At 45.7% G+C, this 17,173-nt stretch overlaps 1 protein-coding gene across 1 annotated transcript; it reads left to right on the top strand.

The window, feature by feature from the left end:
• Positions 1 to 47: 47 nt before the first annotated feature.
• Positions 48 to 15,554, top strand: wasf2 (WASP family member 2). Its single transcript, XM_041903433.2, is given in 11 exon segments — positions 48 to 162; positions 5,413 to 5,576; positions 6,472 to 6,606; positions 7,027 to 7,180; positions 7,257 to 7,374; positions 13,025 to 13,146; positions 13,367 to 13,528; positions 13,748 to 13,992; positions 13,995 to 14,048; positions 14,051 to 14,215; positions 14,323 to 15,554. Coding segments are annotated over 10 exon segments (1,446 nt in total). The 5' UTR covers positions 48 to 162; positions 5,413 to 5,443; the 3' UTR covers positions 14,481 to 15,554.
• Positions 15,555 to 17,173: the final 1,619 nt, after the last annotated feature.

Genomic DNA, 17,173 nt, shown 5'->3' with positions numbered 1-17,173 from the left:
AATCAGAAGTTTAACAAATCTGGGACTTCTCTCTGTGTTCTCTCAAGTCCCCCCCCCCTCCGGTTTACAGTAAACCATACTTTTTGTTTCTACTGAAACACTCAGAAAAGTATAAACAACTAGGCAACAACAAGACTGATTTGGCTGATTCTACGGTTGACGGTAAGCGATCAGTGCTTATTTAGCGCCTTTTTCTGAAGTTACTAAATAAGAATAGGTTTTCCCGAAGATTTTCGGACATAATGAGGGGCGCTTTCAACTTTACTTCCTGCTAAACTGACAAGGCCGAGAGCCGAAGTTTTATGTCAGCTACCCTCGCCCTGATTATTGTAATGTAGTTTCTGAGTGTGTTTATATGCTTACGACTTAAAACAGCTCTCATTTAGACGAGTTCTATCTTGGGAAATTAATTATTTCTCAGGCACAGAGTTGGGATAGGCTTTCTTGTTTGTTGTGTCAGTGTAAAAGTGAAGTTGTGACTCACCGGTGTATTCCACTGTGGGGGTAGTAGGGTGTTGGTAGGTAAAATATTTCAATCTCTCTGCTACATAGTTTGGGCAATGGAACATCAGGGATCATCTCACTACTTTAACTTTGTTTGGTCAGGGAAGGGCGTTTTTCGTGTTTACATCACACCCAAACCTTTTAATCAACGAGTAAATATTAATTAAACCAATGGACCAATGAGCTTGCCTGTCAAGTTAAATGCACTTGTAAAGCTAGCTACTTTACTCTGCTAGACAGTTGGCAAATTTTAACTCAATAGAAGCGCTGCATAGTTTATAGACTGGATAAAAAAAAAATCACTTTATTTGAAAAGCCGAGGATAATTCCATTAGGCTGTGTTATAAAGGGAGTTGGTGTTGACTAGCGCGACGTGGGGCTGCCAGGTGCATTACAGTATTCTGGTGCTAAAGTTGATGGTCCCATTACGGAAACATATAAACTCAGCAAAAAAAGAAACGTCCCTTTTTCAGGACCCTGTCTTTCAAAGATAATAAATAAATCCAAATAACTTTACAGATCTTAATTGTAAAGGGTTTAAACACCGTTTCCCATGCTTGTTCAATGAACCATAAACAATTAATGAACATGCACCTGTGGAACAGTCGCTAAGACACTAACAGCTTACAGACGGTAGGCAATTAAGGTCACAGTTAAGAAAACTTAGGACACTAAAGAGACCTTTCTACTGACTCTGAAAAACACCAAAAGAAAGATGCCCAGGGTCCCTGCTGATCTGCATGAAAGTGCCTTAGGCATGCTGCAAGGAGGCATGAGGACTGCAGATGTGGCCAGGGCAATAAATTGCAATGTCCGTACTGTGAGACGCCTAAGACAGCGCTACAGGGAGACAGGACGGACAGCTGATTGTCCTCGCAGTGGCAGACCACGTGTAACAACACCTGCACAGGATCGGTACATCCGAACATCACACCTGCGGGACAGATACAGGATGGCAACAACAACTGCCCGAGCTACACCAGGAACGCACAATCCCTCCATCAGTGCTCAGACTGTCCGCAATAGGCTGAGAGAGGCTGGACTGAGGGCTTGTAGGCCTGTTGTAAGGCAGGTCCTCACCAGACATCACCGTCAAATATGTCGCCTATGGGCACAAACCCACCGTCGCTGGACCAGACAGGACTGGCAAAAAGTGCTCTTCACCTGACGAGTCACGGTTTTGTCTCACCAGGGGTGATGGTCGGATTCACGTTTATCGTCGAAGGAATGAGGGTTACACCGAGGCCTGTACTCTGGAGCGGGATCGATTTGGACGTGGAGGGTCCGTCATAGTCTGGGGCGGTGTGTCACAGCATCATCGGACTGAGCTTGTGGTCATTGCAGGCAATCTCAACGCTGTGCGTTACAGGGAAGACATCCTCCTCCCTCATGTGGTACCCTTCCTGCAGGCTCATCCTGACATGACCCTCCAGCATGACAATGCCACCAGTCATAGTAATAGCCAATTCCATTTACACTAAACGGGGCTCTGCTATTCTTTCTGTTAAACGGAGGCTTCACTGAAGCAAGTTTGCAAGGGAAACAAGGTCACTTGTAAACTCATATAGTGGCAGAGTTCTGTGTGTGATTTCCTGCAAGACAGGAATGTCAGTGTTCTGTCATGGCCAGCGAAGAGCCCGGATCTCAATCCCATTGAGCACGTCTGGGACCTGTTGGATCGGAGGGTGAGGGTTAGGGCCATTCCCCCAGAAATGTCCAGGAACTTGCAGGTGCCTTGGTGGAAGAGTGGGGTAACATCTCACAGCAAGAACTGGCAAATCTGGTGCAGTCCATGAGGAGGAGATGCACTGCAGTACTTTAATTTTGTAATTTTGTAATTTCACCTTTATTTAACCAGGTAAGTCAGTTGAGAACAAGTTCTCATTTACATTTACGTCATTTAGCAGACGCTCTTATCCAGAGCGACTTACAAATTGGTTCATTCACCTTATAGCCAGTGGGATAACCACTTTACAATGTTTTTTTTTTTGGGGGGGGGGTAGAAGGATTACTTTATCCTATCCCAGGTATTCCTTAAAGAGGTGGGGTTTCAAATGTCTCCGGAAGGTGGTGAGTGACTCTGCTGTCCTGGCGTCGTGAGGGAGCTTGTTCCACCATTGGGGTGCCAGAGCAGCGAACAGTTTTGACTGGGCGGAGCGGGAACTGTGCTTCCGCAGAGGTAGGGGAGCCAGCAGGCCAGAGGTGGATGAACGCAATGCCCTCGTTTGGGTGTAGGGACTGATCAGAGCCTGAAGGTACGGAGGTGCAGTTCCCCTCACAGCTCTGTAGGCAAGCACCATGGTCTTGTAGCAGATGCAAGCTTCAACTGGAAGCCAGTGGAGTGTGCGGAGGAGCGGGGTGACGTGAGAGAACTTGGGAAGGTTGAACACCAGACGGGCTGCGGCATTCTGGATGAGTTGTAGGGGTTTAATGGCACAGGCAGGGAGCCCAGCCAACAGCGAGTTGCAGTAATCCAGACGGGAGATGACAAGTGCCTGGATTAGGACCTGTGCCGCTTCCTGTGTAAGGCAGGGTCGTACTCTCCGAATGTTGTAGAGCATGAACCTACAGGATCGGGTCACCGCCTTGATGTTAGCGGAGAACGACAGGGTGTTGTCCAGGGTCACGCCAAGGCTCTTCGCACTCTGGGAGGAGGACACAATGGAGTTGTCAACCGTGATGGCGAGATCATGGAACGGGCAGTCCTTCCCCGGGAGGAAGAGCAGCTCTGTCTTGCCAAGGTTCAGCTTGAGGTGGTGATCCGTCATCCATACTGATATGTCTGCCAGACATGCAGAGATGCGATTCGCCACCTGGTTATCAGAAGGGGGAAAGGAGAAGATTAGTTGTGTGTCGTCTGCGTAGCAATGATAGGAGAGGCCGTGTGAGGATATGACAGAGCCAAGTGACTTGGTGTATAGCGAGAATAGGAGAGGGCCTAGAACCGAGCCCTGGGGGACACCAGTGGTGAGAGCACGTGGTGCGGAGACAGCTTCTCGCCACGCCACTTGGTAGGAGCGACCGGTCAGGTAGGACGCAATCCAAGAGTGAGCAGCGCCGGAGATGCCCAGCTCGGAGAGGGTGGAGAGGAGGATCTGATGGTTCACAGTATCAAAGGCAGCAGACAGGTCTAGAAGGACAAGAGCAGAGGAGAGAGAGTTAGCTTTAGCAGTGCGGAGAGCCTCCGTGACACAGAGAAGAGCAGTCTCAGTTGAATGACCAGTCTTGAAACCTGACTGGTTTGGATCAAGAAGGTCATTCTGAGAGAGATAGCAAGAGAGTTGGCTAAAGACGACACACTCAATAGTTTTGGAGAGAAAAGAAAGAAGGGATACTGGTCTGTAGTTGTTTCTTGCTCAGACGGGAAAGGGGAAGTCAGATGTGTGGAAGAAATTAGACTTAGTTGTGGAAACTACTGGAGAGCAAGAAAAAGAAGGAATGCAAGGAGAAAGCGCTGCATAGCCGTGCATATTATGTATGCCAAACAGGTGCTGTTAGATTACAATATTTTTTTTATCCCGGACCATTTGGAACAGTGTAAACAACACTAGATACATTTATAAGAGCAAAGACTAAAAACAGTCGTTTATATTATTGTTTAGGCTAATTATTCAATGCTTCCTTTGTTACTTCATTTTATTACAAAAATGCTTAATTGCATTTCAAATCATGAATGACTCATATGCTGTGTGATGACATGAACGAATGAATGATTGATTGGTACAGTAGCCTATATATTGACATATAGGCCTAAGTAGGCCTACAGCTCGATAGTGGTTATACAAGGCTGCTATACTAAGCCTACTAATGATAATGACATTATGTATTATTATAATGATCATAATAATAATTGTAATAATAAGAAGGAGAAGATCAAGAAAAAGGAGGGTATAGGAGTGAGAGCTGCATGCGGATTATTTGTGACAAACAGGTGCTGTTAGATTACAATATTATAATTTTTCTGACCATTTGGAACAGTGTAAACAACACTAAATAAATTATAAGTAATACCAGAGAGGCTGTTGTAATGGAAAGAAAGCGTAAAGCCTTTATTACAGCATAGCAAAGATTAAAAACAGACATATTTGTCAAATTGCTTTTTCCGACATGTTGTGGTTGCATAAGGCTTGGAGCTCACGGAAACAGGCTATTAAGCAAACACTCCAACAGGCAACAGAAGCAGGATTTGTCTTATTTCTGTAGATATATATGAGTGTAGATATATAGATATATTCTGTAGATATATAAATCGGATGATTTATAAAGTCAGGCACATTTAACAGTTAGGCTATTGATTATAGACCTATTTACGTTGGGGTTTCATCTCTCTTCACTTTAGACAATCAAGGCAAAGGCCGTTTTCTCGTCTCCTCACTCCGCTGCTGCCTCCTCCACATTGTTCTCAACACCAATATGCTGGTTAACTTTCCTATTATGCACATAGCAACATGGTCTAGGAAAAGGCGCCAGCCAATTCAACAGCGCACTGATGTTTCAGAACCACAGACAGCGGACCGCTATCCAACGCGGGAGAAAGCTCATTTGTTATAAAATAATATTATTTTTATTAGTGTTGCACCATTGTTCTTACATAATAAAACCAAGTACAATTTCAGTAGCACATGTCATAGAGTGATGGACTGTGACATCCCCACAGCCTCCACAATGGATTAGTCCACAATCAGACTGGTGTCTTGTGCTCAGCTGACTGCTTGACAAAAATACTTGGTCGACCAACAGCCTATCAACCAAACAATCGACCAGTCGACTAAATGGGGTCAGTCCTAGAATTGGGTATGTCTTCTCTATTTGAATGGTGCTAGGTGTGTGTCTGTCCGGCCATGCGTCTGTCTCAATCTGTCTGTCTGCCTTTCTCACGTGCTCCCTAACCCCCCCCCCCCTCTCCAGGGAAGCCCCCCGTTCCCCCTCCCGTCCCAGAATGCCATTGGTGACGAGGAACATCGAGCCTCGTCATGTGTGCCGCCAGACGATCCCCAACACCATCCGCAGTGAGCTGGAGTGTGTCACCAACATTAGCCTCGCCAACATCATACGCCAGCTAGGCAGCCTCAGTAAGTTACTCACTCTGCGTGTGGTGTGTGAGTTTATACCTAGGGAAGTGCATGTGTATTGTAATATGAGATTGTGTGTGTAAATTGCAAGTGTGTGTCTCATATGTAATCAATCGGCGGCAGGTAGCTTAGTGGTTAAGAGCGTTGTGCCAGTAACCGAAAGGTCTCTGGTTCTAATCCCCGAGACGACTAGGTGAAAAATCTGTCGATGTGCCCTTGAGCAAGGCACTTAACCCTAATTGCTCCTGTAAGTCGCTCTGGATAAGAGCGTCTGCTAAATGACTAATTATTATTATTATTATTATTTAATTATGTGTATATACACTGAGTGTACAAAATATTAACAACACCTTCCTAATATGGAGTTCCTTTTGCCCTCAGAACAGCCTCACCTGCTACCATACTCCCGTTCAAAGGCACTTAAATATTTTGTTTTGCCCATTCACCCTCTGAATGGCACACATACACAATCCATGTCTCAATTGTCTCAAGGCTTAAAAATCCTTCTTTAACCTGTCTCCTCCCCTTCATCTACACTGATTTGAAGTGGATTTAACAATTGTGGTCCTCTGGAGCTCAATTGGTAGAGCATGGCGCTTGTAACGCCAGGGTAGTGGGTTCGATCCCCGGGACCACCCATACGTAAAAATGTATGCACACATGACTGTAAGTCGCTTTGGATAAAAGCATCTGCTAAATGGCTTATTATTATTATTATTATTATTATTATTATTATTAACAAGTGACATCAATAAGTGATCATAGCTTTCACCTGGATTCACCTGGTCAGTCTATCATGGAAAGAGCAGGTGTTCATAATGTTTTGTACACTATGTATTTAGGCTATAATATACATTGTGTGTGTGTGTGTGTGTGTGTGTGTGTGTGTGTGTAGGTAAGTATGCGGAGGATGTGTTTGGAGAGCTGTTTGTGCAGGCGGGGACATTTGCTGTCAGGGTGAACACACTGGGAGAGAGAGTGGACCGTCTACAGGTCAAAGTCACCCAGCTCGACCCTAAAGAGGAGGAGGGTAAGAGACTGACAGTATACACCATGGGGGGGTTTCCCGCATGCCGATTAAGCCTATTAGACTTAAAAGCAATTTAAATGGAGAATATTCATTGAACATGATCTTTAGTTCATAATTAGGCTCAACCTGTGTCCGGGAAAACCGCTTTATGTTACATGCAAACAGTGCCTTGTATTTAGTATTCAAAGTCAGAATTCAGTAGACTTTAAGTATAATGTAATGCAACACATACTGCCACATACTGTATACTTTTGACTCAAACAAAAGGAATACTAACCCTCTCTCTCTCTCCACCTATCTCTCTCTCTCTCTCCATCTCGCTCTCTTCACCTCTCTCTCTCCATATCACGCTCTCTCTCCACCTCTCCCCACCCTCCATCTCTCTCTCCACCCTCCCTCCTCCCTCCATCTCTCTCTCAGTCTCTCTGCAGGCCATCACCCAGAAGAAAGCGTTTCATAGTAATCTGACTCAGGACCAGCAGTTGTTCTGTAGACCCTCTCTACCACTGCCTGTACAGGAGACCTATCTGACCTGCAACCCACCTCCACCACTCAACAACCTCAGCCAGTACAGGTACACACACACACACACAGACACACACACACATACACACACACACACTAATATTGTCTGTTGTTGTCATGTCTAGGGATGATGGTAAGGATGCTCTGAAGTTCTACACGGATCCCTCCTACTTCTTTGATCTGTGGAAGGAGAAGATGCTGCAGGACACCAAGGATATCATGAAGGAGAGACGCAAACACAGGGTAAACACAGGGTAACATACACACACAGTAAGATGGCGCTGCAGAGGATAGCAACCGTTTTACGGGCTCCTGACCAATTTTGATATTTTGTGTTGTTTTTTATGCTGATCTTAACTTTTTTTGTACAGCATGTCTCCGCTATCATTTCATCAGAACGCCGATCACTAACCTTGATTTGGATGACAATTTCTACTTTTATGATTCGGCAGCTCTGGCCGTTCTGCTTACTCCGGACCAGGCCTTAATCCCCGGGACTCGAAAGAGGAAGTGCCGGCGCAAGAGAGGTAGAAGAGACTACGTTGGCGAGCAAATAAAACGCCTCTACCCTCCGTTCTATAAGCGAACGTACAGTCACAAGATGAAAAAACTGGACGTGCACCGTTGGAGACTATCCTATCAACGGGACCTGAGGAACTGTAATATTCTATGTTTCTCGGAGTCGTGGCTGAACAACGACGCTGTTTTTTCAATCCATTGTCTAGACCAGACAGTAGCCTCGGTTAAGACGAAGAGGGGAGGGGTGTGTATCTTTATTAACAACAGCTGGTGCGCAATCTTTAATATTAAGGAAGTCTTGAGTTTTTGTCGCCTGAGTTAGAATACCTCATGATAAGCTGCAGACCATACTATTTACTGTCACTAAGACCATACTCAACAAGCTGTACAGGGCCATAAGCAAACAAGAAAATGCACATCCATAGTCAGCGCTTCTCGTGGCCAGTGATTTTAATGCAGGGAAACTGAAATCTGACATCCGTTTTACAAAATTTTTACCAGCATGTCAGCTGTGCAACTACAGGCGACAAAACTCTAGATCACCTTTACTCCACACACAGAAACGCATACAAGGCTCTCCCTCACCCTCCCTTTGGCAAATCTGACCATAACTCTATCCTCCTGATTCCTGCTTACATGCAAAAACTCAAACACATCAGTCACCAGCTTCATTAATAAGTACATCAACAACGTCGTCCCAACAGTGACCGTACGTACATATCCCAACCAGAAGCCATGGATTACAGGCAACATCCATACTGAGCTAAAGGATAGAGCTGCAGCTTTCAAGGAGTGGGGCACTAATCCGGACACTTATAAGAAATCCTGCTAAGACTTCCGACGAGCCATCAAACAGGCAAAGCGTAAATACAGGACTACGATCGAATCCTACTACTCCGGCTCTGACGCTCGTCGGATGTGGCAGGGCTTACAAACTATCACAGATTACAAAGGGAAACCCAGCTGCTCAGTGACGTGAGCCTACCAGACGAGTTAAATGCCTTCTATGCTTGCGTTGAGGCAAGCAACACTGAATCATGCAACCAGCTGTTCCGGACAACTGTGTGATCTCGTTGTCCATAGCCGATGTGAGTAAGACCTTAAAACAGGTTAACATTCACAAGGTTGTAGGGCCAGAAGGATTACCAGGACACGTATTCAGAGCATGCGCTGACCAGCTGTTAAGTGTCTTCACTGATATTTTCAACCTCTCCCTGACTCAAGGAGACCAAAGACTGCCAAAGTAACCTGTCTATCGGCCCATAGCACTCACATCTGTAGCCATTAAATACTTTGAAAGGCTGGTCATGGCTTACATCAACACCATCATCCCAGACATCCTGGACCCACTCCAATTCACCCCAACATTACATTTACATTTAGCAACTGAATCTTGGACTTCCTGACGGGTCGCCCCAAGGTGGTGAGGGTAGGTAACAGCACATCTGCCACGCTGATCCTGAACACGGGGGGCCCCTCAGTGGTGCGTGCTTAAGGCGTCAGCAAACTTCAGTTCGGCTGGCCCGAACAAGTGTGCTTGCATACTCCCTTAAAAGACCTACGGTACTGTTTGTCCATTTTGAGACGCCGTAGCCAGTATACACTTTCTCAAAATAGTCTTATTAATTAATCTCAATCAACTCAAGAAATCTGTCATTAATTTTTATGTTTTTGCCAAGGAGATCTTAGTCGCGCAATTTTACATCCAAGTGTTTGGTGCATTATTTCGCAATGAAAGAATGTGCATGAAAACGAGTCATCTCTCATTGAATGACAACAAATATTTTATTGAAGAATCCCTACTGTTGACCAATCACAGACGAAGGGGCGTAGACTTCGGCTACCGACTTCGGCTACCGACTATGGCTACCGACTTCGGCTTGCCTCTAGATTCTTTTGTGTGTGCCCGAAGTCGGTAGCCGAAAACTTACAAACAAAAATGGCACAAAATGTTGTCATAATATATACACAATCTCTTCTGAACTGTTTCGGCGGTGAAGCATGTGGACGCCTTTAGTCCCCTCCTGTACTCCCTGTTCACCCACGACTCCAACACAATTAAGTTTGCTGACGACAGAACTGGTAGGCCTGATCACTGTGTGGTCCGAGGACAACAACGTCTCCCTCAACATCAGCAGGACAAAGGAGCTGATCGTGGACTACAGGAAACTGAGGACGGAGCAGGCCCCCATCCACATCAGTGGAGTGGGTTGAGGGCTTCAAGTTCCTCAGTGTCCACATCACTAATGAATTAACATGATCCACACACACCAACACAGTCGTGAAGAAGGCACGACAATGGTAAAGATTTGGCATTGGCCCTCAGATCCTCAAAAAGGATGCTCCATTGAGAGCTTCTTGACTGTCTTCATTATAGCTTAGTATGGCAACTGCTTGGCATCCGGCAGCAAGGCGCTACAGAGGGTTGTGCGTACGGCCCAGTACATCACTGGGGCCGAGCTCCCTGCCATCCAGGACCTCTATATCAGGCAGTGTGAAAGGAAGGCCCTAAAAATTGTCAAAGACTCTAGGCACCCAAGTCATAGACTGTTCTCTCTGCTACCGCACAGCAAGCAGTACGGATGCACCAAGTCTGGAACCAACAGAACCGTGAACAGCTTCTACCCCCAAGCCATAAGACTGACAAATATTTAACCAAATAGCTACCCGGACTATCTGCATTGACTAACTCTTTTGACTCATCACATTCACTGCTGCTATTGTTTATCTATTCTGTTGCCTAGTAACTTTACCCCTACCTACACTGAGTGTACAAAACATGCTCTTTCCATAACATAGACGGACCAGGTGAATCCAAGTGAAAGCTATGATCCCTTATTGATGTTACCTGTTGAATCCACTTCAATCAGTTTAGATGAAGGGGAGGAGACCGGTTAAAGAAGGATTTTTAAGCCTTTGAGACAGTTGAGACAGATTGTGTATGTGTGTCATTCAGAGGGTGAATGGGCAAGACAAAAGATTTAAGTGCCTTTGAACGGGGTATGCTAGTTGGTGCCAGGCGCTCCAGTTTGACTGTGTCAAGAATTGCAACGCTGTTGGGATTTTCATGCTCAACAGTTTCCTGTGTGTAGCAAGAATGGTCCACCATCCAAAGGACATCCAGCCAACTTGACACAACTGTGGGAAGCATGGGCCAGTATCCCGGTGGAACGCTTTCGACACCTTGTGGAGTCATGCCTCGACGAATTGAGGCTGTTCTGAGGGCAAAAGGGGGTGCAACTCAATATTAGGAAGGTGTTCCAAATATTTTGTACACTCAGTGTATATGTACAGTGCATTCGGAAAGTATTCAGACCCCTTCCCTTTTTCCACATTTTGTTACGTTACAGCCTTAATCTAAAATGGATTAAATTTCATTTTTTCCTCATCAATACCCAATACCCCATTATGTCAAAGCAAAAACAGGTTTTTAGAAAGTTTTGCACATTTATACAAAATAAAATACAGAAAAAACGTATTTACATAAGTATTCAGACCTTTTGCTATGAGACTCGAAATTGAGCTAAGGTGCATTCTGATTCCATTGATCATCCTTGGGATGTTTCTACAACTTGATTGGAGTCCACCTGTGGTAAATTCAATTGATTGGACATGATTTGGAAAGACACACACCTGTCTATATAAGGTCCCACAGTTGACAGTGCATGTCAGAGCAAAAACCTAGCCATGAGGTCGAATGAATTGTCCGTAGAGCTCCGAGACATGATTTTGTCAAGGCACAGATCTGGGGAAGGGTACCAAAACATCTCTGCAGCATTGAAGGTCCCCAAGAACACAGTGGCCTCCATCATTCTTAAATCGAAGAAGTTTGGAATCACCAAGACTGTACTCCTGAGTGGCGCAGTGGTCTAAGGCACTGCATCGCAGTGCTAACTGTGCCACTAGAGATCCTGGTTCGAATCCAGGCTCTGTCGCAGCCGACCGCGACCGGGAGACTCATGGGCGGCGCACAATTGGCCCAGCGTCGTCCAGGGTAGGGGAGGGAATGGCCGGCAGGGATGTAGCTCAGTTGATAGAGCATGGCGTTTGCAACGCCAGGGTTGTGGGTTCGATTCCCACGGGGGGCCAGTATAAAAAAAATATGTATTCACTAACTGTAAGTCGCTCTGGATAAGAGCGTCTGCTAAATGACTAAAATGTAAATGTAAAAGACTCTTCCTAGAGCTGGCCGCCCGGCCAAACTGAGCAATCGGTGAGAAGGACTTTGATCAGGGAGGTGACCAAGAACCCGATGGTCACGCTCCAGAGTTCCTCTGTGGAGATGGGAGAACCTTCTAGCAGGACAACCATCTCTGCAGCACTCCACCAATCAGGCCTTTATGGTAGAGTGGCCAGACAGAAGCCACTCCTCAGTAAAAGGCACATGACAGCCCGCTTGGAGTTTGCCAAAATGCACCTAAGGACTCTCAGACCATGAGAAACAAGATTCTCTGATCTGATGAAACCAAGATTCAACTTTTTGGCCTGAATGCCAAGCGTTACGTCTGGAGGAAACCTGGCACCATCCCTACCGGGAAGCATGGTGGTGGCAGCATCATGCTGTAGGGATGTTTTTCAGTGGAAGGGACTGGGAGATTAGTCAGGATCGAGGGAAAGATTAACGGAGCAAAGTACAGAGAGATCCTTGATGAAAACCTGCTCCAGAGCACTCAGGACCTGAGACTGGGGTGAAGGTTCACCTACCAACAGGACAATGACCCTAAGCACACAGCCTGTTTTTGCTTTGTCATTATGGGGTATTGTGTGTAGATTGATAAGGGAAAAAATGGGAAAAAATGAATTCAATCAATTTCAGAATAAGGCTCTAACGTAACAAAACGTGGGGAAGGGGTCTGAATACTTTCTGAATGCACTGTACATATCTACCTCAATTGCCTCGTACCCCTGCACGTCAACTGGGTACTGGTACCCCGTGTATATAACCAAGTTATCGTTACTCAGTGTATTTATTCCTCGTGTTATTATTTTTCTATTATGTTTCTATGTTTCTCTCTGCATTGTGGGGAAGGGCCCGTAAGTAAGCATTTCACTGTTAGTCTACACCTGTTAGTCTACACACACACACACGTCCTTCAATGAGACAGTGGAGTTTGTTTTCGGCCTGTTGGTAAATGCATCTCATCTCCTGCTTAAACAAAACAAGGAAGTGCACTTATAGCGCTGTTAAATTGCCCTTTCCTGTTGTTTCTCTCTTTCTCTCTCTATTTCCCTGTCTTTCTCTCTGTCTCTCTCTCGCACGCTCTCTCCGTCTCTCTCCCTCCCTGTCTATCTCTTTCTCTCTCGCTCCTCTCACTCTCTCCCTCCTTTCCTCTCTCTTTGTCACCCCCCTCACTTTATCTCTCTGTCTGAGTAGAAGGAGAAGAAGGACAATCAGAATATGCGGACTCTGAATCCCAGGAAGATCAAGACCAGGAAGGATGAGTGGGAACGGCTCAAGATGGGGGAGGAGTTTGTGGTGCCCAAGAATGACATGGGGTGAGAGAGGAGAGAGAATGAGAACAGGGCGAGAAATGGAGAGAGGAGAAAGAGGGTGGGGCGAGAGTGTATGAAGTGGAGTGAGGAGAAAGAGAATATGAGGGAGGGAGATCGTGAGTGTGTACAGGAGAGTGTTGTCCTATAGAATGGTTTTAAACTGTTTAATTGTGTTGTCATTGATGAAAATATTCACTCTTTTTTTTGTGCATTTTGTATGTAGAGAATCTCTTGAGGGTCTGAATGGCAGTATTGGTTCAGGAGAAGGCTGTTACTCCCCTGATGGTTTGGACCAGAGTACAGGGTCATACGCCTTCGATCCTGGCTCCCCCCTCCCTCCCCCCGCCCCGGACGACTTCCTACCCCCTCCACCCCCAGACATGACGTATGTAACAGGGATGGAGTGGAGCAGTGTATGCACATTTAAATTGTGCATATACTGTCGTTTTTACACATATGTTATGCTAATTTAGCGTTGTTAGCATTAGTATTTACTCGCCAGTCAACACCCTTCATCTCAAGTGGACAAAATCGTTTGCCGAAAGTTGTGTTTTGGAGAATCCGTGCGCTGACCTTAATCCTTCCCCTGCTCTCTCATTGGCAGGTATCATGACGGACAGTACGGAGCACCAACCCAGAAGCGCACCAGCGTTCTGAGCCCCACACACCCCCCTCCAGCCCCTCCCATGCCCTCTTCTGCTCCCATTGGCGCCCGGCCCAACCTGGGCTCTCCCCCTGCCCCACCTCCTCCTCCCCCCTCCGCTGGCTTCGGAATCCCTCCCCCTCCTCCCCCCTCTGGATTTGACTCTTCCCCACCTGCTCCCCCTCCTCTCTCTTCCTCCGCCTATCCCTCCCCCCTGCCCCACCTCCTCCTTCCTCTCAGACCTCCATCTCTCCACCGCCTCCCCCTCTCTTCCCCAGGGTGGTGGCGCACCTCCTCCTCCTCCTCCGCCTCCCCCAGGCCCTCCTCCCCCCTCTTCTGGCCCTCCTCCCCCTCCTCTTAAATCCACCCAGGCTCAGCCAGAAGCCCCTGCTGACGCTCACAGTGACCTGCTGTCGGCTATCCGGCAAGGTACGACATATATATATTTATCTCTATAGACAGACAGACAGACAGACAGACAGACATACAGACACACCCTAATCCCCCCTCTCTCTCCCTCCCTTTCTCTCTGGCAGGTTTTAACCTGCGTAAGGTGGAGGAACAGAAAGAGCAGGAGAAGAAGGATAACTACGGCAACGACGTGGCGGCCATCTTGTCTCGCCGTATTGCTGTGGAGTGCAGCGACAGTGAGGATGACTCCTCGGAGATGGGCGATGACGATTGGTCCGAGTGAGACCTCCTTCATCACCGCCACCCTCATGGTCTTCCTCGGTCCTCCTCAGAGAGAATGCATCATGTCCTTATCCCATTACTTCTTTATAACCAATTATCTAAGGAGTAGAGGTCCAAAGATAAGTTTGTGTGTGCCAGTGTGTGTGTGTCACTACTACACTCTTCCTCAGTGTTCCCCACTCCTGTCTAAGCCAATCACATTCCCTGTATGTTTATGTAGAACTGAACTGAAAAGCCAATGATTTCAATATGAGAATGGTCCAAATATCAAAAAGCCAATTATTATTATTATTATTATTATTATAAGGTGCAGAGAGCCAAAGGTAATGATAATTATACTCTCATAGGCTAGACACGGATATCAACACACAAACACACATACAGTATACCGTACATATATTGATCCTTACATGCATACAGACAGTCCCATTATGGTATAATTGATTAACTGTATTCATATTTTACTTTAAGATAATTATAAGATGTGTTAAATAATACCAAGAACACAAAGAAAGGTTTTTATTGCTGTTTTCTCCTTGTTCTTTTTTTACCTGTCTTTCTCTCTGTGGTTGGCATGGGAACTGTTACCTGGGCGACAGAGGGACTCATTCACGGATGGGGGGGGTCCGAACCTTATCTAACATTTCTGTAATGTTCTGAGTCAGCCCTAGCTGAATACTAAAACCATGCTGGCCCCTATCAGTCAAAACATTATCTGACCAATCAGTGATCCCTCTCTTGCCCTAGTCCCGCCCCTCCATAAGTGCCTTTGCTTTTCATGTTTATGTGCGAGGAGGATAAAGTTACCCTTAGACACTGATCTAAGGTCAGGTTTGTGTTTCTTTCCCATCATAACCATAGGATTGGATAAAGGGTAACTGATCCTAGATCTGTGTCTAAGAGACAACTTGATCCTCTTCTGTTTAAGTGCCTTCTGTTTGTTTTAAAGCCAAAGTGTAATGCCACAATCAGACCTGAGCATGTTAATATCCAACCACCTGTTTCTGCTTGTCCTGTCTGTCTCTCAACTTTATCAGTGACGATTATTACAATAATAAAGATACAATGAACTACACTGCTGTTTCGAGTGCATTTGTGTGCTGTGTAGATTATGTATATGGTTGAGTTCCAGACCGACTAGGAAAGGCGTCTGTGCAGTTTCCCCTCCTGCCCTCGCATGCTGCCTGCGCCTCCTGGCACAACTTTAGAGATCCCTGTTTTTCTACAGTCAAAAGACTACAATAGCCACCAGGCTGTTGAAAACCAACGCATCCATTACTGCAGTTGTTTAACATAGCGGTAAACCTATTTCCTGTAGTCTTAAAATTATTAAATGTTTTGTTTCATGTAATAATGTTTATTTTTGTTTTATACTTCAAATGGAACATACTTTGTTAATAACGTATTAAATCATATGAAATTATGTCATAAAAATAAATTGATTCACCCATATAAGTATACCTGGATGCACAAATATAATTTTCTTTGTTTGGGCTAATGGCTAGGCTATTGTGGATTCTAGGCTACCTGTCACATGGCAGTGGTATTAGCCTGCAATTCACACCTCCCATGTAGATGGAGGTAATTAGCATAACTTGGTGCTCGGCTCCCTTTTTCCCGCCAAATATTAATTTGGTCAATGAGCTGCATGAGCTCGGCTGTTGAGACCAAGGGCCCAGGGTTCCAGTCTGGAAGCACGCTTTTGACTGCACCTACAGTATTGCTTCGGTACAGCAGTTTAACTGAATCACGGCAGAGAAAGACAATTCCCATAGAGAAGTCAAATTACAAAATTATTCAAATGATTGTCACCGAGGCCGTTTTTTTTTTTTCATCACTCACATCCGAAGATATTAACATTTTATATTCATGCTCTGAGGTTATGACCCGAGCTGGGTCTGGTCTACTTAGTTCATTGACTTTCATTGAACCAGAGAAAATCGTTGAGTGGGGTGTCTCGCTTCCTCTTCCGTCTCTGGATACGTTTTTGGACTATGAACCCAGCGTGAAACGGCAGAGTTCGCCCATTGGTTGTTGCATCGCCTCGCCTTAGTTGAGGAACATGCCCTATGTGTGTGTGTGTGTGTGTGTGTGTATGTGTGTGTGTGTGTGTTCTGACACTTCACAAAGAACACTATGAATATTCACACTGGGTTATAAATATTTAAATCCTCCGTTTGGGACACCCCCCTCTTATTGGCTCAGAAAGATAACTTCACTGGTGGTGTGTGTGTTTAAGGATAGCAACTTTCTCCCTACTTGAACAGTTTTGTTGTTCATTTCCCTTCAAACCTTCTGTGGGATATGCACATTGGCAAACAGATGTTGAACCGTTGCTAAAGCCACTTCTCTCACAGCCCCTAGCTTCATGACCACAGGCAGAGGGGAAATGTCAATCATATCAAGCCTGATTGAATAGTCATGGGCAAGCTCTACAACTTGTTTCCCCCACTCGCCAGCTACCATCCCATGTACCAGAATGCTGCTATTGGCGAGGACACTGAGCACTGTTAAGGCGAGGCTTCAGGTTCTACCAACAAAATACAACCTAGCACTCTGGTACCCTGCAAACCATCATCCGTTTTGTATCTTACATGAGTCAAATGTAATGGAGTCTGTTTCACATATTGTTAATGATTGCTGTTCATACAAGGACTTATACATCGCTAGACGTGACCGCTTCGTCAACCTGAT

This window comes from Coregonus clupeaformis, chromosome 17 (assembly GCF_020615455.1).
Source record: "Coregonus clupeaformis isolate EN_2021a chromosome 17, ASM2061545v1, whole genome shotgun sequence".
NCBI classification, from domain to species: domain Eukaryota; kingdom Metazoa; phylum Chordata; class Actinopteri; order Salmoniformes; family Salmonidae; genus Coregonus; species Coregonus clupeaformis.
This window is presented reverse-complemented; position numbering and strand designations above follow the sequence as displayed.